The sequence below is a fragment of the Staurois parvus genome, unplaced genomic scaffold, assembly GCF_062004578.1.
Source record: "Staurois parvus isolate SC_StPar_1 unplaced genomic scaffold, SC_StPar_1.0 ptg000249l, whole genome shotgun sequence".
NCBI classification, from domain to species: Eukaryota; Metazoa; Chordata; class Amphibia; order Anura; family Ranidae; genus Staurois; species Staurois parvus.
The window spans coordinates 11,184,396-11,211,785 of NW_028318045.1; the positions used below are offsets into that span (position 1 = coordinate 11,184,396).

At 42.0% G+C, this 27,390-nt stretch overlaps 1 protein-coding gene across 1 annotated transcript in view; it reads left to right on the plus strand.

The window, feature by feature from the left end:
- SMC1B (structural maintenance of chromosomes 1B) overlaps positions 1 to 22,610 on the plus strand; it is a 191,437-nt gene extending 168,827 nt beyond the window's left edge. Inside the window, exons 20-25 of the mRNA XM_089680767.1 lie at positions 5,268 to 5,424; positions 10,733 to 10,887; positions 15,114 to 15,265; positions 19,529 to 19,598; positions 20,426 to 20,536; positions 21,937 to 22,610. Coding sequence (XP_089536893.1) covers positions 5,268 to 5,424; positions 10,733 to 10,887; positions 15,114 to 15,265; positions 19,529 to 19,598; positions 20,426 to 20,536; positions 21,937 to 22,023 — 732 coding nt within the window. The 3' untranslated portion in view covers positions 22,024 to 22,610. The remainder of the gene's footprint in view (positions 1 to 5,267; positions 5,425 to 10,732; positions 10,888 to 15,113; positions 15,266 to 19,528; positions 19,599 to 20,425; positions 20,537 to 21,936) is intronic.
- The last annotated feature ends 4,780 nt before the right edge of the window (positions 22,611 to 27,390 follow it).

The following is a 27,390-nucleotide window of genomic DNA, read 5'->3' on the forward strand; positions in this document are numbered from 1 at the left end:
CCCAGATCCTCAGCCTTGACAGCCTGGTCCTCTTAGTCAAAGTTCAGTTAGTCCTAGCTTAACTGGACGATTTTTGATCCATCTGTGGCCAGCTTAACAGTCTCTCTGCTAATTCCATCATCTTTGCGTATTTGTTGGGACCTTTTTACCCAGTGATACCTATAGCAAACTAGCTCATCAGAGTTGGAGCGGAGTTCTCCTTTTCCCTTTTTTCTCTTTTTATTCGAGATATTTCTCATTCCTCAGCCTCATTCCCTACCCCCCTGCAGTCATGAGAGGCAAACGTTATCTCCTGACAGATGGTGTGGGTCAACCAGGATAAGAGAACTGAAAAAAAAGGCGCTGTGGAAAATGCTCTCAGACAAGCACCTTAGTGGAGGTGCATCTTTATTGGGTGAGATAAAGTAGCAAGTATAATAAAATTAACCAGCCTGAAGTGGACAGTGTGATTCCAATGGACGGCCCGTCCGCTCTGAGGGGAGCTGAGATCAGAGAATGCTCCTGTCGGCTTCAAATCACGTGGTGTCAGTGTACCAGCGTCCTGGGTGGTGTCACCATGGCAAACGAAGGCAGTGTCCGGCGTTGGCTTCAGCTGGGAGCATATGTGGGGTTACCAAGACGACATGTTTCGCGCAGTTGCGCTTTGTCAAGTCTCTGGTAACCATGGCCGGCAGCCATTATATAGAAGACAATTTAAGGGAAGGCTGGCTGAGTGTAATTAGCAGGGGATGGGGTGTCAATCAGAGCGGACGGCTCGTCCTGAAGCAATGCTGAATACAAATTTAAAGGTACAGATTGCAAAATATAAAAAATGATATGTATAAAAACAATAGCATTGGAAAGCATGATATACTTTCATCTTTAGTAGAATAAAGGTAATACAATAACCAAAAAAAAAAAAAAAAACAAGTTAAAAATGACATCGCTGGTTCATGGAAGCTATGTCAAAAATTGCGTTTACAGTGGTCTCAATGAGGATCTTGAAATCCATAGCATTATTTAACAAGTTTGACTTCTAGTCCCCGGAACTGGGATCCTCCAGTGTGTTTTTTATTACATACAGTATTGTCTTCTTTTAATCCTTGTTTTCTAATCTGCACTGTCACCATGTATATATTCTGTGCACTCAATTACGAATACATGTTATTACGCATCTATTATATTTATTTAATTATGAACATATGAGCTACCTAATTTGATACCAGGATTGATTTTATTATATCCCTTTTAGTCATACCTTTTATACAGTCATTTTTATATACCTTTGATACAGTCATTTTCATATGCCAAGCATTCACTTCTCCCTACTCCCTTCTTTGCCCATATACCCATAATTACCTCACTGTAAACGCAATTTTTGACATAGCTTCCATGAACCAGCAATGTCATTTTTAACTTGTGTGTTTTTTTTTTTTTTGTTTTTTTTTTTGTTATTGTATTACCTTTATTCTACTAAAGATGAAAGTATATCATGCTTTCCAATGCTATTGTTTTTATACATATCATTTTTTATAATTTGCAATCTGTACCTTTAAATTTGTATTCAGCATTGCTTCAGGACGAGCCGTCCGCTCTGATTGACACCCCATCCCCTGCTAATTACACTCAGCCAGCCTTCCCTTTAATGGTCTTCTATATAATGGCCGCCGGCCATGGTTACCAGAGACTTGACAAAGCGCAACTGCGCGAAACATGTCGTCTTGGTAACCCCACATATGCTCCCAGCTGAAGCCAACGCCGGACACTGCCTTCGTTTGCCATGGTGACACCACCCAGGACGCTGGTACACTGACACCACGTGATTTGAAGCCGACAGGAGCATTCTCTGATCTCAGCTCCCCTCAGAGCGGACGGGCCGTCCATTGGAATCACACTGTCCACTTCAGGCTGGTTAATTTTATTATACTTGCTACTTTATCTCACCCAAGAAAGATGCACCTCCACTAAGGTGCTTGTTTGAGAGCATTTTCCACAGCGCCTTTTTTTCCAGTTCTCTTCATCATGCATATGATTAACAAGGCAGCAGTGGTGAGCTCATGATTAACTGTTCACATGTTTCCACCTGGAGTGGCCTCTCTGCGCTCATTTGTATGAGTTTTCCTCAACCAGGATAAGACATCCTGAGTCCAGGTGCCAGGCAGTCTGCTGAAGGGTAACCTTCATCACCCAAAACTGTGTAGGCCCACACATCATAAAACTGACCGGCAATTAATTGAACATTCCTCAGGTCAACTGTGTGTTTCATGTCATGGATTAGGAAGCTGTTAGTTTTAACTGAGAGTCCACTGACATTCTGCCCAACATATTGTATTGGGCAGATGCAGAGCCACCCCCCCTTGCCAGGGGGGGAAAGTATTTTAAAAAGGGACAGGCTGCAAGCCTAAGAATTAGAGTTTTACACAGATCTCCCAGCTAACATCGAAGGAGGAGATAAAGAATCGTCCTGCTCTGCAACTTGGATCTGCAAACCCAGGCTAAGGGCAAGTAACTTAACCCTGTAATCTTCTTCCTAATTATCTCTTTGCTGTGTCTTTATATACATATATACAGTCATGGCCGAAATTGTTGGCACCCTTGATATTTCTCCAGGAAATCATGTATTTCTCACGAAACGTATTGCATTAACACATGTTTTGCTATACACATGTTTATTCCCTTTGTGTGTATTGGGACAAAACAAAAAAAGGGAGGAAAGAAAGCAAATTCGACATAATGTCACACAAACCTCCAAAAATGGGCTGGACAAAAGTATTGGCACCCTTTCACAACTGCGGATAAATAAGAATGTTACAAGCATGTGATGCTCCTGTAAACTCACCTGGGGCAAGTAACAGGTGTGGGCAATATAGAAATCACACCTGAAAGCAGATAAAAAGGAGAGACGTTCACTTAACCTTTGCATTGTGTGTCTGTCTGTGCCACACTAAGCATGGACAACAGAAAGAGGAGACGAGAACTGTCTGAGGACCTGAGAACCAAAATTGTGGCAAAATATCAACAATCTCAAGGTTACAAGTCCATCTCCAGAGAACTAGATTTGCCTTTGTCCACAGTGCGCAACATTATCAAGAAGTTTGCAACCCATGGCACTGTAGCTAATCTCCCTGGTCGTGGACGGATGAGGAAAATTGATGAAAGATTGCAACGCAGAATAGTCCGGATGGTGGATAAGCAGCCCCAAACATGTTCCAAAGACATTCAAGCTGTCCTGCAGGCTCAGGGAGCATCAGTGTCAGCGCGAACTATCCGTCGACATTTAAATGAAATGAAACGCTATGGCAGGAGACCCAGGAGGACCCCACTGCTGACACAGAGACATAAAAAAGCAAGACTACAGTTTGCCAAAATGTACTTGAGTAAGCCAAAAGCCTTCTGGGAAAACGTCTTGTGGACAGATGAGACCAAGATAGAGCTTTTCGGTAAAGCACATCATTCTACTGTTTACCGAAAACGGAATGAGGCCTACAAAGAACAAAACACAGTACCTACGGTAAAATATGGTGGAGGTTCAATGATGTTTTGGGGTTGTTTTGCTGCCTCTGGCACTGGGTGCCTTGACTGTGTGCAAGGCATCATGAAATCTGAGGATTACCAAAGGATTTTGGGTCGCACTGTAGGGCCCAGTGTCAGAAAGCTGGGTTTGCGTCCAAGATCCTGGGTCTTCCAGCAGGACAATGACCCCAAACATACGTCAAAAAGCACTCAGAAATGGATGGCAAAGAAGCGCTGGAGAGTTCTGAAGTGGCCAGCAATGAGCCCAGATCTAAATCCCATTGAACACCTGTGGAGAGATCTTAAAATTGCTGTTGGGAAAAGGTGTCCTTCCAATAAGAGAGACCTGGAGCTGTTTGCAAAGGAAGAGTGGTCCAAAATTCCGGGTGAGAGGTGTCAGAAGCTTATTGATGGTTATAGGAAGCGACTGATTTCAGTTATGTTTTCCAAAGGGTGTGCAACCAAATATTAAGTTAAGGGTGCCAATACTTTTGTCCAGCCCATTTTTGGGGTTTTGTGTGACATTATGTCATATTTGCTTTTCTGCCTCTGTTTTATATTTGTTCCAATACATACAAAGGGAATAAACATGTGTATAGCAAAACATGTGTTAATGCAATACCTTTTTTGTGTGAAATACTTGATTTTCAGGAAAAATATCAAGGGTGCCAACAATTTCGGCCATGACTGTATATATATATTTTTGTGACATCTCTGTAAATATTTTATTGCACCTGTTTGACACTTTCAGTAATAAATCTTTCTTTCTGAAAGTGTTAAACTGTTTTTAAGCACTTACCTGCAATTCACGAATTCCTGCCTTTTGAAGAGACGCTACTGTGTTTGTTTACTCCCTGCCCAATTGACCATATTGGACAGGTGACTTTTCAATCATTATAGTGTATTTCTGACAGAGTCCGTCTTCTCTGTACATTTCAAGACGGTGGTGGCAATAGAAGGGTTAGTTGCGTAATTAACCCGACCCAGTAACAAGCGCATTCAGGCTGCAGGCACCGAATTGTAGCCCATTAGCTGGACAATCGCTGTGCAGGGTGCAGCTGGGTGGGGCCTTGTTACGCGCGTCACACCACGGTTTTAGATCGGCCGGTCCTTCGGTCACGACTTTGGTGAGAAGGTCTGGGGTCTGACGCCGCGGGCGTGACGTATTACTGTTAGTCGCGGTCGTGCGATTGTCGCATGTTGGTGGCGGTGACTGTGCGATTGTGACAATACCTGCCTAGTGCCTCATGTATAGAATGATCAGAGTGGGTAAAAAGTTTGAAACAGATCCTAGTAGTGCAGAGTCTTGTCCAACATTTCAGTGTGTTTTTGTGCCTTTAGGGAGTTGTCCATACTAGATGCATTGGGGCTACGCTAGCAGCTATTTCCAAGGCAGCCCCAGTTTATAGACAACACAAGGTGCCTTGTCTTGTATGGTGTCAGTTCACACCACAGCATTACCGTGTTGTACGCTGAAAAAAGTACTTATGTTTTTCAGCACATTGGGTTTCAGTACAAACTGTGGGCTTGCAATTCTGCAGCTGTGAGTGGGACTGTATTGAAATCACACTCATGACATTTCAGTAAAGTTCTGTGAAAAAAGGAAACAGTGCAGATGCTCCAGTCTCTGCACACTGCATGGTGTATCTCCATTCAAACCAGCAGTCATATGTTTAGTGCAGCTTGCTGGAGAGCACAAGCCCTAAGTATTATTTTACCGTGCATCCAGAATCTAATTTTGACTGTTTCCTGATATGCATTTATCAATTGTACAGGTGTTGATGACAGACAATGAAATCTCAGCTGAACTTATGCGAATGCGTCAACAATGCATTGCTCATGAAAACATCCTGCTAAAGACATGTGCTCCAAACCTGAGAGCTCTTGAGAAACTCCAGAATATTAGTGACAAGTTTCAAGAAACCACAGATGGTAAAAATGATATGTATACAACAATAAGATCCTATTTAACATCTGTAATATCCATTTCTGTTTTGAGGTTGTATTACTTGCCTTCTCTTGCTCTTCAGTGTGCAGTAGGTCAGTGAACAGCAAGTGAATGCTGCCTATGGGTTCCAGCACTGAAAAATAAATTCAAGCTGGTTGAAACCTTTTGCTTTTGAACATGTTGACATCAGGACTATGTGAGTTCAGGTTGTGTATCCTCAACAAAAATATAAATAGCTAACAAAAAGACCTTTCTGGGTGTACTGTACCATCTAGTGCAAACAAAAATTTTAAACTGTGGCCACTTCCGCTATAATAAAGTTGCCTTGGACTGTAAAATAGGCACCTCCATTTGTCTGCACAGGTTTGTTTTTAGCTAGGACGCTTTCCTTCGGATTACAGCTAGAACTTGGAAGGTTGTGTTTTGAAGAAAAAAGGCAGTTGTCAAGAACAAGCTGCAAAAAGTAGTTATTGTTAAATCCCAGGCAGAGTAATCAATAGGTTGTGTTTTGGCCTGCTTCCCTAGTGGCCATGATGGTCATTCATTACTTCTAGTGACCAATAAGCAGGCTCTTAAGGGGGCAAACCAAAGCATGATAATTCGAACTCTGGTTGTCTTCTACATACGACAGTTTCCAAGATTTTGGGGTGTTTAACAATGCTCTGGAAATAAACTGTATATGTGTTCATGTCTGGACATTATTATTATTATACAGCATTTATATAGCTCCAACAGTTTGCGCAGCTCTTTAAAAAAATGAAGGGAGACATTACAATTGCAATACAATTTGGTACAAGAGGAATCAAAAGGGCCATGCTTGTTAGAGCTTACAACATGCCAGCTTAACAGTCTAGTGGACAGCTTATCCTATTGAAAGAAAATTTGTGGACACTTGATCATCACACCTACTATGTTCAGATGTTTCCAGTGAAGGGTACTGTTAATGATACAAAGACATTTTAGAAAATAATGTATTTCCAACCTCGTGGAAATAGCAATGGGTTGGCAACCCATCAATTGCGAGCTACGCGTCGACTGCCATCAGGTGATGGGTAGATTGCAAATGAGTCCCAGTGTTGCCGAACCAGTCTGTTCTCCAGTGCTCCAGAGCGGCGCACGCTCGCCCAATCCTAGGCTGCAGCAGCAGTCCCTGTCCCTTGCATACGTGCGGCTGCGGGGTGGGGAAAGCCTCTGGAATAGCTCGGGCGGGTTTGTGCTCTTCTCTGAACACGCCCGAGCTTCTCCTCAGAGTACTGCGCGCTCCTCCCCACAGGTCCTCCTCCCCAATCCAAGTAGCTGGGGGGTGATACCATGTGGGAAGGTAAGAGAGGATTGCTGGCAGGGATCAGCACCAGGGCATGGTTTTCCACTCTACCTTCCCTGTGCCTCTCTGCATTAAAAAACAACCTCTGTGCCGTCTTAACACCACATCCTTCCTGATGCCCCAGCACCATGCCCTCCTGATGCCTCAGCACTATGCCCTCTTGACACCCCAGCCCTCCTAATACCCCTGTACTGTGCCCTGCTATTTTCCCAGTACCATACTCTCCTGACCCCCCTGCACTATGCCCCCTTGACCCCCTGATTTTGCCCTCCTGACCCCTGCCCTACATACTAATGACCTCTGTACACTGCCCTATATGCTACTGACCTCTGTACGTTGCCCTATATGCTACTGACCTCTGTACACCAGTGCTGCCAACCCCCCAAGTGGAATTTACTGGCAGGACACCCAGAATTTACAAACCGCACCAAAGAGGCAGTAATCATAATGCAGTATTAAAATAACAATTTGTTAAAGGAGCTTACAGCATATTTTAGTCGGACAGGTTTCCCCATGTGAGGGGTTCCGCTCACCACCTGTTCCAGTGAACACTGCTGCAACAGGCCACCTTCCACAGAGTGAATACACTAAGGTAAGGAGGATGTTACTGATATAAGGGGGAACGTTTTATATCAGTGCTCCCTACCTTACTGTATTCATTCTCCCCTACATCAGTGAGCCTCCCCCTCTCAGACTGACCTGGCGGTTCTGTCACTGAACTCCTCTCAGGTGCACCATCCAGGGCTCAGTCAGCAAGTCCTCTCCAGACTCCAGCTTGGCAGCTCTGGTTTCATCCTACAGTATATTCTCCTCTCCACAGTCATACGTCTGACTCTGACTGACTCCTCCTGTGACCCCTGCTCTTGGCCCCTGCTCTTTCCAGGCTACCCCTCAGAGACTGCAGACATGATACAAGAGATGGTCAGAGATTGTGGACAATGATACAGGAGATGGTTAGAGACTGTGGACATGATAGAAGAGATGGTCAGAGATTGTGGATATGATACAGGAGATGGTCAGAGATTGTGGACATGATACAGGAGATGGTTAGAGGTTGCAGACATACTAAAGGAGATGGTTAGAGGCTGTAGACATAATACAGGAGATGGGTAAAGGCTGTGGACATACTTTAGGAGATGGTTAGAGGCTGTGGACATACAACAGGAGATGGTTACAGGCTATAGAGAGATGATGGTTGGGGGCTACAAACATGATATGGGTAAAATCTCAACACCAGTCACCTAAATGGCAGTGTGGCACTGACAGATGCCTGGCGGGCGGCTGTCCTGCTTCCCCGTCTAGTCCTCCTCTCCATCTCCTGGCTGAGTGACACTATCACTGACAGACTCCCAGTGCAAGGGCCAACGGGCAGCTCTCTTGCCTCCCCATCCAGTGCTACGCTCCAGCTCCTGGCTTAGGACTGTTGCTGTTCATAAAAAGGCTCCAAACTGTGCCTAGCCAAGCTTGCCTGATCCGGCTTTTTTTTTTTTTTCAGACAGCCACCGTCCATAATTGGACATTTTTGGACAGGCCGTAAATGGTTAAAATTTATGGACTGTCTGTAAATGTACGGATGGTTGTCAACCCTGCTGTACACTGCCCTACTTACTACTCACCTCTGTACACTTCCCTACCTACTACTGAGCCCTGGACACTGCCCTGCATACTGCTGCCCTCTGTACTCTGCCCTACTTACTAGTGAGACCTGGATGCTGCCTTACATACTACTAACACTGGCCAGAAATCAGAGCAGATAGGCCTCAATCTTTTCAAGAAAGTCAGCCTGCAGTACCACATGTTCTGCTTTCATGATCAACTCCAGCATCTGACTTGTGTGGATTATCAATTACTCTCCAGTCATGAAAAAAATAGTGAATGAAAGTGAATGCTGAGTGTTTTGCTGAAGCTAACTTTTAAGGCAGGCTAAGTTTACATTTTTACAGTGACATTAGTTTTAGTAGATTTTGTCTAGGTTCTCTTCATGCCTTCTTTACTTTTTATTGGGGGTTTGCTAGTTACTTTCTTTAAAGCGGAGTTCCACTCGACCTATCAAAAAATAAAAGTCAGCAGCTACAAAAACTGTAGCTGCTGACTTTTAAAAAACAGCCACTTACCTGTCCCTTGGTTCCGTGGTGTGTCCCCCCACAGCCAGAAGGCCGGCATCTTTAGTGTGGGCACCCGACTGTGATAGCTTGTGGCTTCACAGCCGGGTACCCACTGCTCATGCGCGAGTAGCGCTGCGGTTAGTGTATGGTCCTGTAGTCTTCTAGGATCTGTCACGTGTCCCAAGGGAGGACACCTTCCGTTTCCGATCGCCTAGGCGATCAGACCAGAAGTGGGAGCGGGTACCTGTCAAATTCGGGTACCCGCTCCCCAAAGGTGACAATCTTTAATGGGGAGCGGGGGGAGCAGTCCTTAAAGCAGAACTTCCCCTTTTGGGTGGAGCTCCGCTTTAAAAAAAAAAGGGGGGGCACAGCACTCTGGTGATCTTTGATCTTCTCAATGTTATCCAAGTAGTACATCTCCATCTCTCAAAGGTTGACAACCCCTGGGTTAAGGGAAGGAACCTTTTCTGTTCCTGGATGACCGTGCCCCTGTGCACAAAGCCAGTTCCTGCACAGAGCCCTAACCTTAGCCTTATTGAAAATCCTTGGGATGAATTGGAATGCTGATTTCTAGCCACATCAATAACTGACCTAACAAATGCTCTTTTGGCTAAATAGGCACAAACTCAGGCGCACTCCAAGATCTTGTGAAAAGCTATTCCAGAAGAGTGAATGCTTTTTAGCTTAACTAATATCAGTTTTGGAATTGGATCCAACAAGCTTGTTTAGGTGTGATGGTCACACGTCCACAAACTTTTGCCCATACAGTGTTCCTCTATATTTGTAAACTGTGTGCTTCTGGATGTTTCCTCTCCTTACAGTTTAAGTCAGAAATAATCAATACATCTGAACATCAATAAAACAGTTCACAGGTCAGACTCACTGCTCAGGCTGTAGGAGAGATATTATTTGCCATTGGACTGGGTTCACACTTTCAGCTGCAGTGCATTGTGTAATGTGTGCATTACTGCCTCACTTGCAAAATGCAATAATGTACTGCAGTGTCATTTGATCTTAATGTGCTCAATGTGTTGCTTTGCACAACAATGTACAGTAATGTATTATATTGCACTGTGATGCGTTGTGTTGCCAAAAATTGTGTTCTTTTTTTTTTTTATTGAATGGGCTGCCTTTACACAAAGCATGGTAACGCACCACACTAGACCTTAGAAATACTAGAACTGCCAAGTTACAGTTTTTTGAAGCTTGCAATAAATGGAAAAATTACTGGAAGAGTCTCTGGATGAGATCCTTGGACCTGCAGGCGCTGTACTGCTTGCTCACCATAGTTAATTCCATCATCTACTTCTTACTGGTAGAGAAAGGAAAGATATATAACAAAAACTAATTTTGATAATGGATGCTGTGCTTTAGAGGCAAACACCTGAACAAAAGATCTCTGGATTGGATTGTGGTCTTGTATTGATTTTCTTTATTCTGCAGATGGCACAAAGTTCAGAGGCTGAATTTTGCATCTGAAGATTTTTGAATCGGCCCATAAAAATAACTGCAAAGTACATCATTATACTCCGTTGTCTCCCGGATCAGAGATCTTGTGATTATGGGAGTTGTCCTTTTAAAAGTAATTTTAATAAATATGTATTGGTACTTCAGGATTATCTGGATATGGAATGAGAAAATTCACCCAAAACTTCCCATTCAGCTGTAGACCCGACCATGGTTGATTATATCATCTTCAGTCTTGTCTGCAGGATTTTGGAAAGCATTTTTAATCTCTGCAACCTCTGTGTCCTGTCTCCCTCAGCAAAACTGTGCAAGTTGTTGTCATGCTATAGTATTGGTGGCTATGTACAATCCACCCTTGGGATAGTGTAACAGTGAGCCTGTTTATTTTTCTCATAGCTTTTGAGACCAGCAGAAGGAAAGCCAGTCTGTGTAGGACAGAATTTGAGCAGGTGAAGCAGAAGAGATATGAGCTTTTTAGCCAGTGTTTTGAGCATGTTTCTGTAGCTATCGATCAGATCTACAAGAAGCTCTGCAGAAATGCCAGCGCTCAGGTTTGCCTATTTAAGTTTACCTCTTCTGTTGATATTAAGTCAGTGTTCTGTGGACTTTGGTTACTTTTATAACATTATCACAGCCTTTGTATTGTCCAGGATTTGCACTATTAAATTGAACCTTGCAGTAAAGTAAGTTCATTACATGTGCATTTGACCTGCTTCAGCTGCTTTTGCATTCCCAAAGACTTGTATGGATAGAAAAGCAGTTCCGAAACCAACATAAGCCTGTAGTCACTGGCCCTTACATACAGTACATTGCCCACTCAGCTTCATGATGGCATTTAGTGTAATGCTGGCTGTACATTATACAAATTTATTGTACAATGTTCCTTTAGATTTACCTAAAACCACATAATATGAGGTCAAACCTAAACACTTTCAATTTGTATCTATGCAGACAGGCCCTTGCACTACATAGTTTTAGGTAAATCTAATGGTAATCATACAGAAATTATACAGAAAACTGTAATAATGTTGTATAATGTATGGCCAGCTTAAAAGCATTGCCTGTGGTTTGGATTCGATCCATGTATGGGCAGGCTGTTTTTACACAAGTTGATTTACCGATCGACTTGTGTACATCCAGCCTGTCAGTTTTTTTTTCCAAACGATCAGTGACGCTAGCTATGGCCGGCAACACCAATCTTTGTATTCCCTGCTGTCAGAATACAAAAGCTGTGTGGATGGGGAAACTTGGTCTTTTTTTTTTTTTTCCCCTTCAACCTGCCGGTTGAAGGAAAAAAAAAAAATGTATGGACTGCCTCAATTACTGCTGCCACTGACTGTTAATTTTAGAAAATATGGTGATGTCACTGCTGTACTGCCCACTGTTCTCCTTGCTGGAGACTTGGACATCAGGAAGCAATAACCTGCCTTTACCAAGATGGCACAGTGCAGAACAAGGTATTGTAAGTCAGTAATAGGGAAAAGATTAGCTACAGAAAGACCAGAGACAATACTGGTGACTGATTCTTTGCCCTCTGCCAGCCTTTTTTATACACTACTTCCAACCTACAAACACTGCTGCAGACCTGCTTTAGCTGTGCTGCATACCACTGCACGGTGCTATCTAGGAATTAATCCACAATCCTCTACCCACACAGTGCAGTTTATAAAAACTATAAGCTTTTTTTTTTTGGGGGGGGGGGGGGGGGGGAGTACCACCATTCAGGGTGCAGTGAAGCAGTACAAAAGGAACCAAAAACTCCACACCAGTCCATTACCTTCTAATAATAAAAAGCATTTACATGTCCTCACTTCCAGCACTAAATCCCAGAACAGAAACCAAGTTTCTGCTTATGGGTAAGTGTGTGGTGTAAAAAAAAATCATTACCTTTTGCCCCTTTTAGCCATCTGGTCATCCAGACCTGCTGGTGTATAACACATACATAGCAATAACTTTACACAGCAAGTGTTACCAACCTTCCATTGAGCTGTTTCATGCTTCTTTGTCCTCATCAGTGTAATATTTAGCTTTGCTGGACTTATAGTGTAGGGCTTGTGAGTCCAAGGGAACAGTACAACCATTAAAGTCACTGTGAAGTAGTACAAAGGGACTGAAAAAGTCCATCTCTGTTTACACATCATCACCTAGAGCACAAACCCCAAAACAAGCCTTATGATTCTATCTGTGCTGTACACCACCGACTCTGGATGAACACAGATAACTAAAAGGGGCAAAAAGGAATGATTCAAGTGACTCTGTCCACCTACCCACAAACAGACAGAAAGCCTTGTTTTGTTTTTGGTTGTTTTTGTTTTTTGCTAGAACTGAGGTAGTGTAAATACATTCTGTTATAAAAAGGCAATTCTGCACCTCAGAAAAGAACACCTTTAGGTATGAAAGTGCTGGACCCTCTAGCCTGGAATTTCAGTTGAACAGACACTTGAATAAAGTGTCTTAAAAAAAGATATATCTTGTCTGTTGCACTGCACTGGATTTCAGAATACAAATTAATTGTCAGATTTCATTAATGTTTCAGAGTTGTGCTGATATTGAGCTCCAACCACTTTTCATTAAATTCTACCTTTTTCCCATAGCTACAGTATCTCACAGAAGTGAGTACACCCCTCACATTTTTGTAAATATTTTATTATATCTTTTCATGTGACAACACTGAAGAAATGACACTTTGCTACAATGTAAAGTAGTGAGTGTACAGCTTGTTGTATAACAGTGTAAATTTACTGTCCCCTCAAAATAACTCAACACACAGCCATTAATGTCTAAACCGCTGGCAACAAAAGTGAGTACACCCCAAGTGAAAATGTCCAAATTGGGCCCAAAGTGTCAATATTTTGTGTGGCCACCACTGCGTTAACCCTCTTGGACATGGAGTTTACCAGAGCTTCACAGGTTGCCACTGGAGTCCTCCTCCATGACGACATCACGGAGCTGGTTGATGTTAGAGACCTTACACTCCTTCACCTCCCGTTTGAGGATGCCACACAGATGCTCAATAGGGTTTAGGTCTGGAGACATGCTTGCCCAGTCCATCCCCTTTACCCTCAGCTTCTTTAGCAAGGCAGTGGTCGTCTTGGAGGTGTGTTTGGGGTCGTTATCATGTTGGAATACTGCCCTGCGTCCCAGTCTCCGAAGGGAGGGGATCCTGCTCTGCTTCAGTATGTCACAGTACATGTTGGCGTTCATGGTTCCCTCAATGAACTGTAGTTCCCCAGTGCCGGCAGAACTCATGCAGCCCCAGACCATGACACTCCCACCACCATGCTTGACTGTAGGAAAGACACATGTGTCTTTGTGCTCTTCACCTGGTTGCAGTCACACACGCTTGACACCACCTGAACCAAATAACCAATTTATATTGGTCTCATCAGACCACGAGACATGGTTCCAGTAATCCATGTCCTTAGTGTGCTTGTCTTCAGCAAACTGTTTGCGGACTTTCTTTTGCATCATCTTTAGACGAGGCTTCCTTCAGCCATGCAGACCAATTTGATGCAGTGTGCGGCGTATGGCCTGAGCACTGACAGGCTGACCCCCCACCCCTTCAACCTCTGCAGAATTGCTGGCAACACTCATACACCTATTTCCCAAAGACAACCTCTGGATTTAATGCTGAGCACGTGCACTCAACTCCTCTGGTCGACCATGACGAGGCCTGTTCTGATTGGAACCTGTCCTGTTACACCGCTGTATGGTATTGGCCACTGTGCTGCAGCTCAGTTTCAGGGTCTTGGCAATATTCTTATAGCCTAGGCCAGTTTTATGTAGAGCAACAATTCTTTTTTTTCAGATCCTCAGAGAGCTCTTTGCCATGAAGTGCCATGTTGAACTTCCAGTGACCAATATGAAAGAGTGAGAACGATAACACCAAATTTAACACACCTGCTCCCCATTCACACCTGAGACCTTGTAACACTAATGAGTCACATGACATCGGGGAGGGAAAATGGCTAATTGAGCTCAATTTGGACATTTTCACTTAGGGGTGTACTCACTTTTGTTGCCAGCGGTTTAGACATTAATGGCTGTGTTGAGTTATTTTGAGTGGAGAGCAAATTTACACTGTTATACAAGCTGTACACTCACTACTTTACATTGTAGCAAAGTGTCATTTCTTCAGTGTTGTCACATGAAAAGATATAATAAAATATTTACAAAAATGTGAGGGGTGTACTCACTTCTGTGAGATACTGTAAGTTCAGACTGATACAAAAATACACATTAGAAAAAAGTCTGTTTATATGTTGTTTAGGACTTTTTTTTTTTTAAACCAAATGTTTTGTTCTGTTTAGCCTTAAAGCAGTTCTAAAGGCTTAGGGTTTTTAACACATTCTCTGCATTAAAATAAAAAAACAGTATCTCCCCCAGCCCCCCCCCCAAATACAGGAGCCTGATTTCAATTCAGCGCTGTGCCCGAGAGCAGCGGGTCTCTCTGCCCTCTCTCTCCTCACAGGACAGAGAGGCAGCAGTAGGAGCCATTGGCTCCTGCTGCTGTCAATCAAATTATGTCCTGGGCTATGGACACAGGCAGCATGGCTCAAGATCGAGCCCACACTAGTGTCCTCATAGATGGAGACTTCCTATGGGAGCACTCGTCAAAAAGGGGTAGCCATTAGCGCCAGCGGGGGACCCCACCCCAGAACCAGGAGGTTCAGTGCTGCTCTGTACTAAGACTTGGCACAGAGCAGGTAAGTATGACATGTTTATTATTTTTAAAATGTTTAGAATCACTTTAACCTTTTAACACATATCTGCTTAGGCTTTTCTTAGTATTGAAAATTCAGAGGAACCTTACCTTGATGGAATTGGCTACAACTGTGTAGCTCCGGGGAAAAGATTTATGCCTATGGACAACTTGTCTGGAGGAGAGAAGTCTGTAGCTGCACTGACTCTCGTGTTTGCTATTCACAGGTGAGATTAGAATGCCAGCTCCTAAGCAGCAGCTTGCCACAAAGACTATATTTGTTTGTGCCTGTCCATTGGTCACACGTAACAGAACATCATCTCAGGCTTATTTTTTGTTTGTTTAAACTCATTCTAGAGAGTGTCTATTTTGTTGTAGTCAGAGGACAGCAAAACTGAATGAAGCATGCCTTCAGGAATTTCCTCCCATTATAGTTTCTTAAAATTAGACTCCATGGGGTTTATTTACTAAAGCTGGAGAGTGCAAAATCAGACTCACTTCTGCATAGAAACCAATCAGCTTCCAGGTTTCATTGCCAAAGCTTCATTGAACAAGCTGAGGTTAGAAGCTGATTGGTTTCTATGCAGAAGGGAGTCTGATTTTGGACTCTCCAGCTTTAGTAAATAAACCCCCATGAGTCTTCTGACACTAAGATGAGGTGGAGCAATGTTGCAAAGGCAAGTATAGTTTTAATCAGAAATCCCACCCACTTTGCTGAAGGGAGGAATCAGCCAATCCGATTTCCCATCCTCCCCTTCTTCAGAAATCACATGACTTAGCACCTAGACTTTCAGACATGAGCCAAGAACTGAAGAGAACAAAGAGCAGCATTAAAAAAAATATTTCAGACCTTCACTTTTTCAGTCTTTCACAGTAAGATTGTTAGTGTATCTTTATTTTAACAATTAAGTGTATTTTAACAATTAAGTGTAGGTCCACATTAACCGCTTCCTGACCGCAATGTACTGCGGCCGGGCAGCAGCTACAGGCAAAGCAACGTACCCATACATCGCTCTGGGTGTGCAGCTCTCCCCCACTGCGACTGCTGTGTCCGGCGGACACAGCGGAATGAAGATTCCAGTGAACGGGACCTGGTGATCATGTGATCGCATAGCGATCATATGATCACAATGTAAGCAAAGCTGTTATGAATCAATTTCATTCATAACAGCTCTGCTTCTCTTTCTAGTGAGCTGTAATTGGCCCACAGCTATCACATGATACATGGGGCCAATCACAGCACTCTTTACCATGTGACCAGCTCCAGCCAATCACAGATCACCATCTTGAGCTGTCAAAAACTTAACTCATTGATGACAGTTCATGAATGAATAAGTTAGGTTCATGACAGCAAGCCTTATTTCTCCTGCAAACAAAGTGTAAAGAAAAAAAAAAAATCCCTGATCAAACCCCCCCCCCCCCCCACAGTAGTACAACGTTTCAATGGTAACATTCTGCTAAAAGCATTTTTTTTTAAATTTTGAAAAATAAAATAAAAAATGCCATATTCAGAAATTGTTTTAAAAACATTTTTAATGTTTTTTTTTTAACTACTTGCCAACCGCTTACCCGCATTTTTTGGGCAAGCAGCAGCTCTTGGCAAAGTGATGTAATCTTGTGTTCCTTCCTATTTTGGGGGCACACCTGTGCCCCCTGCTGCCCCCCCTGGTCGGTCCAGGGAGAGAAGAGAACACCGCACCGAGTAAAAGCACTACATTTTACACACACACACGTTAGATTAGCACATTTAACCCTTTGATTGCCCCTATTAACCCTTGATTGCCCCATCACCCAGCCAGTGCCATTAGTACAGCGTCAGTATATAAAAATTTTTCACTGATCATTGGATTCCTGCCACTAGCGGCATCAGATAATGTCAGGATCAGTAAGCGCCACTACAAGCCAGGGTCAGCTAGCGTTAGTTTGCCCACACACTATCGCACTCACACTGTAGGTTGCTGATCACCGCCATATTAGTAAAGTATTTGTACAGTTCAATATATTGATCACAAACTGAAATATACTAGTGCCTCCTTTATATAGTGTTACCAAAATTACAGTGTTAGCAGGATCGGCCCCGTTCGCTGCCAGCATTAGCGTTTAGCCTCTCTGCTGTTCTTCACGGAAGATTTCCAAGTGATTGTGGGCCAGGGAAATTTATACGCACAACAACACATGGCCGCCCAGACAATTCGCATGGAAACCTATTACGGTTTCTGAATTTAAAACTTTTTTGGGACTTACATTCAACATGGGCATTACAGAAAAGAATGAATTGCGGTCATATTGGTCCACAAACCCAATTCATCATATGCCCATGTTCTCTGCTGTTACAGCTACAGGTATCATCCTAGTATCATTTCTTCAGCTCGCATTAAACAGCAATCCTAGTGGCCAAATAGCTGCTGAATTGTTTTTATGAGCGGCGGGAAGGGACATTCACCCCCCCCCCCCCCTTCCTGCTGCCTTCCACAGTTTTCTTGGGCTCTTCTGTCACGCAGGGGAATCCGAGAATGTAGTTCCGCTGGCTGACTATAGAGCTGATCAGAGACCAGAATGACTTCAATCATCTCTATAGTCTAAGAAATCGGAAGCTATGAGCATTTCATCACTTCAGCTTTGCAGGATAAAAACAGCGCAGTTTGTAAATTGGAAAAGCATGTGATCACACCGATCTTGGTGAGATCAGATGATGTAAGGGCAGATGAGATATCTAGAATCTAATAGACCCCAGATTTCTGAAAAAAATAATTCCCTGTGATAGCAATAAAAGTGATTTAAAAAAAAAAAGAAAGAGACAGTGTAAAAATAATTTTAAAAATCAAAATTCCCCCCCAAAAAAAGTACCCTTGCCCCCCTGCATGCGCACTCCTGCGCGCTCAAGCGTTAACCCCGTGACAGTATGTAAACAGCGGTTGCACCATGCATTTGAGGTATCGCCGCGAACATTGGATCGAGGGCAGTAATTCTAGCACTAGACCTCCTCTGTAAATATAAACTGGTGACCTGTAAAGGCTTTTAAAAGGTCACCTATTGATAATAAAAATGTATTTACTTTGTTGCCATTGCACCGGAACGCGCAATTTTAAAGCATGTCATGTTTGGTATCTATTTACTCAGCGTAACATCATCTTTTATACTTTATCAAACAATTGGGCAATATATTGTGTTTTTTGTGTTTGAAAAATTGCTATGCTAATAATGTGTGACATAAAAAATTTCATTACCCACCGTTTTATTCTCTAGATCCTCTGCTTTAAAAAAATATAAAATGTTTGGGGGTTCAAAGTAATTTTCTAGCAAAAAAAATGTTTTTAATGGCAACAAAAAGTGTCAGAAAAGGCTTGGTTTTCAAGAGTGGGTGATGTGTGGCATAAGCTTCTAATGTTGGCCCTGAAATGCCAGCATATCAGAAGAAACCCCTCCAAATGACCCCTTTTTGGAAAGTAGACACTCCAAGGTATTTGCTAAGAGGCATGATGAGTATTTTGCAGATCTCATTTGTTGCCACGTTTTTGAAAAACGAAGAAAAAACTTGGGGTGTCTACTTTCCAAAAAGGGGTCATGGGGGGGGGGGGATGTTTGTACTATCCTGACATTTTAGAGCCTCCGAAACTGTAATAGGTAGTGGGGAAGTGATATAAGGAAATATGCCCTTTGAAAGCCTGGAGGTGGTCATTGGATTTTGGGGGCCTGTATGTAGCTAGGCTGCCAAAAAGTCTCTCACATGTGGTATCCCCATACTCAGGAGATGTAGAAGAATGTGTTTTGGGGTGTTATTCCGCATATACCCATGGCATGCATGAGCAATATATATCATTAAAGTGACAACTTTGTGTAAAAAAAATAAAAATTGTCATTTTCAAAAAATTTGTGCCAAGAAAATAAAATGTTCCATGGACTCAACATGCCTCTCTGAAAAATCCTTAGGGTATCTACTTTCCAAAAAGGGGTCATTTGGGAGGGGGGGGGGGTTGTACTGCCCTGGCATTTTAGCACCTCAAGAAATGTGATGGGCAGTCAGAAAGTAAAAGCTATGTAAATGCTAATATATATACCATAGTTTGTGTAACTTTTACACAAACCAATTTAATATACATGTATTGAGATTTTTTTACTAAAGACATGTAGCAGAATACATTTTGGTCTAAATTTATAACTAGCTTTGAGTTTATTGGATTTTTTTTATAATCAAAAGTGAAAAATATTGTTTTTTTGTTTGTTTTTTTAATTTTCGGTCTTTTTTTGTTTATAGCACAAAAAGTACAAACCACAGAGGTGAACACCACCAAAAAAAAGCTCCATTTGTTTGAAAAAAAAAAAAAAGGACATAAATTTAGTTTGGGTACTGCAGTGCATGACCACACAATTACCAGTGGAAATAGCGCAGTGCCAAAAAGCAAAAAATGGCCTGGTCATGAAGGGGAGTAAATCTTCTGAAGGGCAAGTGGTTAAGGCATGTAAACAGCAAAACATCTTTGTCTTTTCAGCTTTCGTCCTGCACCATTCTTCATTTTAGACGAAGTAGATGCAGCTTTGGACAACAGTAACATTGGTAAAGTAAGTCACTATTACTAGTAAGTCACTATTTAAAAGCAGTTCACAGCCGATCTTTTGGTGTGTGCCCTGGATAAGTTGGTTGGATTTGTAAAGATGTGTACATTTATTGCCAGATAGCTATTGAAAATCTGGGTTCCAACAACCCTTTGCCTAACCCCCTACTCTAAGCATATCCCTCTACCCTATTCCTTAAAGTAGTGTATTGACCAAAGACTAAAGCAAGCCATACACCTCTTGAACTATTTCTTCAGCCCTTGAGCTGAACGAGAATCAATGGATTCCTCCATTACCAGTAAACAGCGTGGATGGAGGAATCTCCCTTGCCAACTATTGCACTCAGACAGCTCCAGCACCCGAGACTGCCAGAATACTTGAGCGGTGATTGCATCGGATTGGCTGTAGTCACTAATTGGCTGACATTTTTCCACCAGGCTCCTTCAATTTTCCATTTGAAGTTTGTTGAACTCCTTAGACCTGCATTAGACTTGTTTGGCAGCAGCAAGACCCACCAAAAGCATCATGCTGTTTAATTTTACCACAGCATGTGCACAACCGTAAGCGACTGCATGTCACTGTTCAGGCGGGCGGTAAAGCCGCAGCTGAATCATCTGGTTTTACTGCCCCCCAGCTGCACATGTGAATGAAGCCTAACTGTATCCCAAAAGAAAAATAGGAACACTTTTTTTTTAAGCAGACGGCTGTGGGATATAAATGTTTGAGCATATGCAGGTGGGGGGATCATTGGATGGATAAGTGTGTGTGTGTGTGTGTGTCAGTGTCATACACGTTTATACATTTTGATAATAATCTGCTAATTCTGCATAAAGGTGACAAGTTACATCAAAGAACAGACAAGGCAGTACTTCCAAATGGTGGTCATTTCCTTAAAAGAAGAGTTTTTTTCAAAGGCAGATGCTTTAATCGGAGTGTGCACGGAGGTAAAGCCTAAATACATACATTGGTCAGTTAAGTCTTCTGCATTCAGGAAGGTGATTTACTGTATGCTGAGCACCTAAATATTATGCTGCAAGATATAAAATTGCATACATTTTTTGTCTGCATCTAATATTTAAAATATACCTGTTTAAATGGAATCACTCTCTTGCTAGCCGATACAGTGAGAAGTCACTTTTCTTGTTAGCGAGGCAGATTTGTCAGTGCTCTGGGCCAGCAAGGGAGAGATTCTTTAGAGGTAAGTGTTATGCTAACTATACGCTTGCCAAAAAGTCATTTAAACTTGTTTTTAAATAGCGAACACTCAATCGTGAGAGCAAACAATAGTGCTATCATGTAATGACCGAATTTCGAACAATAAATCCTTAAATGGACATGAATGAATCAGTTTTTCATTTGTTTTGTTACATATGCACAGTAGGAACAGATTTGTTTTATTTTTAACAGGTGAGAAACACATTACCTTTCAATTTATTGTTTGGTCAGCAGAAGTTTTCCAAATTGTTCCTTTGATTTTTGGGTGTTTTTTGGCTCTGAAAAGTAAAAAATGATTTTCTATTTGTGCCCATTAACTGGCCGAAAAACAATATGGTCCACGTACACCAGATGAAAAATCATTCAAAAATTTGTCATTTGGACCATAAGTGTGTCTCGAGTGAAACTGCTGCTTGCAATGTATTGCCAGCAGAATAGTCCATGTGAAATCAGCCTAAATTATTGATTAAATAACAGGTTTGTTCATTTCAGGTGTATTTGCTTAGCATTTTTCTGTTTTTGTTCATTTTCTCCAAAAATTGAAGTTGAAGTAATTATACTGTTTTAGAACAGCACTATTCAAAGGGACATCTTTCAGAATAAAAAAAATACTAAAAGAATTAAAAAAATAAAAATAAAGTGGTTGTAGACCTGATCACTCCGGCGGCTTGACTGGCCGAGCCATGATGTCGTCACTCCCACACATGCACGTGTGAGTCAGTTTTTACAGCACACAGCTCTGAAGGAATGGCGCAGGCATGCCATTCCTTTGGCGCACATGTGACGGTGTTGCTGCACAGGTAAATATCTCCTAAACGGTGCACGTTTAGGAGATATTTACATTACCTACAGGTAAGCTTTAGATTGTAAGCTCCACAAGCAGGGCCCACCTATTCCTTCTGTACTGAAATGTATTGTAATTGTACTGTCTCTCTTTATATTGTAAAGCGCGGTACAAACTGTTGGCGCTATATAAATCGTATATAATAATAATTATAGGCTTACCTGTAGGTACAAATAAAAAAAACTGACTTTACTACGTCTTTCATAGTTACGTTGATGAACACTGATAAAGAGAGATTATTCTGGTGCTAAAAGGCCCACTTTTCATTTTCATTTTTTCTCTTAGCATGATGAAATGTGCAGCCAAGTGCTGACTCTGGATCTCTCTGTCTACGAAGATGATGAAGACTCTGAAAGTGACAGAAGAATGTAAAAGATGAGTTATACCTTTGAACCATTAATGTTCAGCACTTTGTTCACACAGCAAAAAGTGTACTTGTTCTGTTTTTACATGTTGTGCATTATTGGCATGAAACATATACCAAAATATTGAATTCTAAAAGGATGCTGGGCGATCTGCCATGAAATTGCACTTTTCCGGTTTGATCAGCATGGAATGACAGGCTTCTGATATACCTGTATAGTTAAATCTTCTGTTGAAAACGTTACATAAGACATTAATCGAATTAATTTAGCATGAGGCATACCACTAATTCTACAAGTAAGGGCAAGGAAACCAGCTACCATGACTGACTTACATGACTTCCTCTTCCAGTTTTGAAAGGAAGCCTGCCATGGAGGCTGCTATTGCTGTCTTTTCTTTCTGAAAATGCTAGTACCCCAGTTGTCATGCTGACTTAAAAACTTTAAACTGGACAGTGCCCAAACCATGCACATTAAAGTATTTAGATACTTTTACCAGCAGTAAATTTGCTTAATATCAAATCTTCACTGACCTCTGTAGCTGCAAGTAATGTGGAGTAATTCTTCCACCAATGTCACAAAAGAGACTGAAGTTGCTGTAGCCATTTCTGAACAGCTTACAGCACCTGCTGTTTGTCTAATTTAGAAGGCTGTCAGGCTGCCAAGTCATTGCTTCCAGACAAAGCAATAGTTCTGCTTCAGTGTCTCTTTTATGAATCTTAGTTATGAATTGTCCTGCATAACCTGCAGCTACAAAAGTCGGTGATAATTTGCATTAAAGCTTTTTTACTGATTGCTATGAATATGTAAATATGGGCTTATGTAGACAGGTGTAGTACATAATTACTTAAATGGAGTAGCATAGATGCCAGTTCAGAGGCTGTGTTTGATTTGAATTGCTTTTCTTTGCATGCAACATTTGAATTGCAGGCAAAGCAGGTCAAGCACAGCCTTTTTTTTTGTGTAAAACTGCATTTTGCATTCAACTCATGCATTTAAGCAGCAATGCATTTGAATTGAAAAGGCTGTGTTTGACAAAAACACCCATCTACATGAGCACTAATAATGTCCAAACTCTGGCCAGAAGATCACTTTCATTTTTTGAGTCCCTGACCTGAAACATGCATGCTGATAAGGATGGCTTACTTTTCTTCAATATTCTTGATCTACATGCTTGTCCTGGGTCATTTACTCAAAAAGCTTTGAAACAAGAGGATCAGCAAAACAACCAGACAGTTTTTGTTTTTTGGGGGTTTTTTTAGCATTGTTAGGTTGTCAGTAATGGCATCCGCCATATTTTTCATGAAATTACCTGAAAGTTGCCAATAACAGATTAATCCTAGAGCTGGCATATCATTTTCTGCAATGCTGCACAGGTGTGCTATGCCCTGGAACCCATGTCTGGGAAAGTGGGAAATCCAGTTAATAGAAAAAAGTAAAAAAAAGCATTCCCTGCTGAGGGTCATCCCTTGTATAGAGCTGCGCCATTTTCCAACGCGTAAGAACAACTTCAGTCAGAATGACCAATACCAACATACCTGGGTCATATTACTCATCATTTGGTCTTCACCATAGATGACTATATAACCTACAGTACATGCTGCTGACTGCTGCCACACAGGGGAACTCCCCAAATCTCATCTCTGGCACCCGCCTGCACCACAGTCCTTGCCTGACTGCCAAACAGCAACTACTGATGGTTTTTCCCTGAACATTTCTGTATCTGATTGGTTGCTCTGGACAACAGATAACCTTTTCTATTCTTTATTAATCCTTGGCTATGTTTGGTGCCATGTAAGAACTGACATTGGCCAAAAACCCTGCAGCATAGTTTGACCAATTTGGCTCAGCACCTTTTAAAGAATAGGCTTCTAAAAAAAGCTTAAATTTCTTTTTAACCTGTTATTGTTGTAAAATGTTCTGCTACATTAGATGTTGTTGTTGCCACAAAAATTGTTCATTAAATGGTTGAGCATCTGTACTGTGTGGTTTATTTGAGAACCTATGTCAAGCAATAATATCCTATCTCTAGATCAAACTGCATTCAAAATTGTCTGCAAAATGCCGCAAGATCAGCACTGAATTTGTATTATATAGCCAACTTGGCCAGATCACTGTTTAGTGATTTAAAACTGACCTTCAGCCAAACAGCTAAATACAAAGTTAGAAGAACCCCTAAAAAGTGACTTTTTCTAACTGAAGATGTATTCTGTTAAGTCACTATTTGGCAACTTTTGTGTTTTGCATACTATTAAAGCAGAAGTCCAAGCTATAATTAAGCTTAAAGCGGAGTTACGTGCCCCCCCCCCTTTAAATAAATAAATACATAAAAGTCAGCACTTTTATGTTCAGGGCACTTACCTGTCCAGCGATCCAGTGGTGTCCCCACCCCCAGCCGATTCTTTAGTTGGCTGTTGGGTGCCGGCACCACCATTTTGACTAAGGGAAGCCGGCAGTGAAGCGTATTTGGTTCAGATGGTGTCAAGCGTGTGTGGCGGCAACCAGGTGAGGAGTACAAAGACAAGTGTGTCTTGCCTACAGTCAAGCATGGTGGTGGGAGTGTCATGGTCTGGGGCTGCATGAGTGCTGCCGGCACTGGGGAGCTACAGTTCATTGAGGGAACCATGAATGCCAACATGTACTGTGACATACTGAAGCAGAGCATGATCCCCTCCCTTCGGAGACTGGGCCACAGGGCAGTATTCCAACATAACAACCCCAAACACACCTCCAAGACGACCACTGCCTTGCTAAAGAAGCTGAGGGTAAAGGTGATGGACTGGCCAAGCATGTCTCCAGACCTAAGCCCTATTGAGCCTCTGTGGGGCATCCTCAAATGGAAGGTGGAGGAGCGCAAGGTCTCTAACATCCACCAGCTTCGTGATGTTGTCATGGAGGAGTGGAAGAGGACTCCAGTGGCAACCTGTGAAGCTCTGGTGAACTCCATGCCCAAGAGGGTTAAGGCAGTGCTGGAAAATAGTGGTGGCCACACAAAATATTGACACTTTGGGCCCAATTTGGACATTTTCACTTAGGAGTGTACTCACCTTTGGTGCCAGTGGTTTAGACATTAATGGCTGTGTTGAGGTATTTTGAGGGAAAAGCAAATTTACATTGTTATACAAGCTGTACACTCACTACGTCACATTGTAGCAAAGTGTCATTTTTTCAGTGTTGTCATGTGAAAAGATAGAATAAAATATTTACAACAATGTGAAGGGTGTACTCACTTCTGTGAGATACTGTAGTAGGCCATGTCACCATGGGGCCCCACAGTGCAGGGCCCTGTGATTTAGCCAGACAGGAGGAGCTTTTGACAAATAATTGTGGATAAACGGAATCTCTTTATATTTGTGTAAAATGTATGTGCAACTAGTACATTGTTGCTTGTTTTAGAATGCCACAACAGTTGGATTGCCTAAGATAGAGAAAGGAGATCCTTGCTAGACTGAATTAATTTTGAAGTAGGGCCTCATGTGTTGTCTGAGTAACCGTTACACTTGGAAATGCATATATAAATTATAGTCTGGTCATTTATTTGATGCTCGTGTGCCTTGGGTGATCTATACTATACTCCCACAAATTATGAACATGAGGAGACATCTAACTATACCTGGTTGCCTTATGTTTTGCCACTAGAGGGTGCCAAAAGGATAAAAAGTTTGTCAGGGTGTAGCAAAGCAATAGAAAGTGCTTTAACTTCCTGAATATATTGTTGTAGTAATAGAGATCATTATCTAACATAGGGATTGATACAGGTAAATTATTAAAAGACTTTCTTTTGGCATGTTCATTGCCTTTGGCTCCTATAAAGATGTTTATGTAGGAGCTGTGCTTTCACCTAGGTTGCCTTCCTCATGACATGCATGGATGAGTGTACACAGAGGCCAAATGCAGAAAACAGAATTAAAGTAGTACATGCCCGCACTCTATGGGCAGATCAATCTTATCTACTTTTTTTTTTAATTCACATATTTTACACTGTCGGCTTAAAATTCAATCTCTCCTCTAGGTCATGGTATATTGTTCAATTTACCCTGGGAAATTGCATGGACTCACTAGAATATGGTGTCATCAACCAGCATTGCAGTAGACCTGTCTCAGGCCTGTAGACTAATGGTGCATGGCTCCTTTGTTTGTAGGCGAGTTTAGAATATATTTTACTGAGAGCTGACATTAAGGAATTTTGAATTTTTGTCCTGTACTTTTATCTGGTACAACAGAAAGTGTGTACTAGGTGTTAAGTATTAAATAAAACCAAACATAAAAATTAGACTATTAAAATGTTTTGTTTTGGTAAATTCATTAGAGTGCTTTCAGAACCGCTAGGATTTCTTTTTTTTTTTTTTTTTTTTTGGCAGAATCTATTGACCTATACAGTAATAGAATCTCATGTACTAAAATCTTTCCTGTTACTTGCCTAGCTGAAAATTTTGTAGGAGAAATTCTCTTTGGGCAAGAAGCTAGTTCCATTGCAGTCTTTTCAGTTGCTGCAAAGCCGAAGAGGGTGCTGCATTGCAGAAGTATTATGTGACTAGGAATTGTAGGATGGCAACTGGCATGGGAGGCCTCTCAGCCAGGTAAGTATTGAGAAGACATGTTTCCTTTACTTAAACTCTTCCTTATTTTACTAGTGACTAGCATAATTAATCATAGTATTCCAAATGTAATAAGCTGTGGAAATGACCATGCTGCCCAGGATATTATTGTGGCACATTGTGAAAAATTTTCCCTCAATTTAGACTTTTTATCAGATCCAAGGGCTTACACTTGTGTGCATTGAGAGGTTAGCCAGCTTCTGCCCTTCTAACACAGGCTCTATGTAGAATTTCAGGCCTGTAGAAACTGAAAACATGCTGGATAACCCATTGGTGCTCCAGAAGGTTTTACCCCCTTCATGACCAGGCCATTTTTTTCTGTGCTACTTTAAAGGATAAGTTCACCTTTGGGCACATGTTACATGTTCCACCCGTTTTTAGGGTGGAACATGTAACATGTTCCCTTAGCTGTAGCCACGCCTGCCGCCCTCTCCCTCTGACAGATAGTACGGGGAGAAGTTTCCCCGTACTTTCTGTGAAATTTGAAAACAGTGCAGCCATGTGGGGTTCTGCCCACATGGCTGCGTCATTCATTCATGGGCTTGTAGTTTTCAGTGAACTACCACAGCACTGTGGAGCACCGTGGTAGTTCATTGAAGCTTCCTCTCAGGATATCTGCTTGACCGTACATCCCGTACAGCAAGCAGATATTCTGACAGGTCTGTAGGAGACCTGCATGGCATCAGTGATCTACTGATCGCTGGTGCAATGCTTTCCAGGCTCCTGTGGACAAAAATAATAAATGCACGTTTTTTTACCTGCGAAACCTGTGCTCAAAA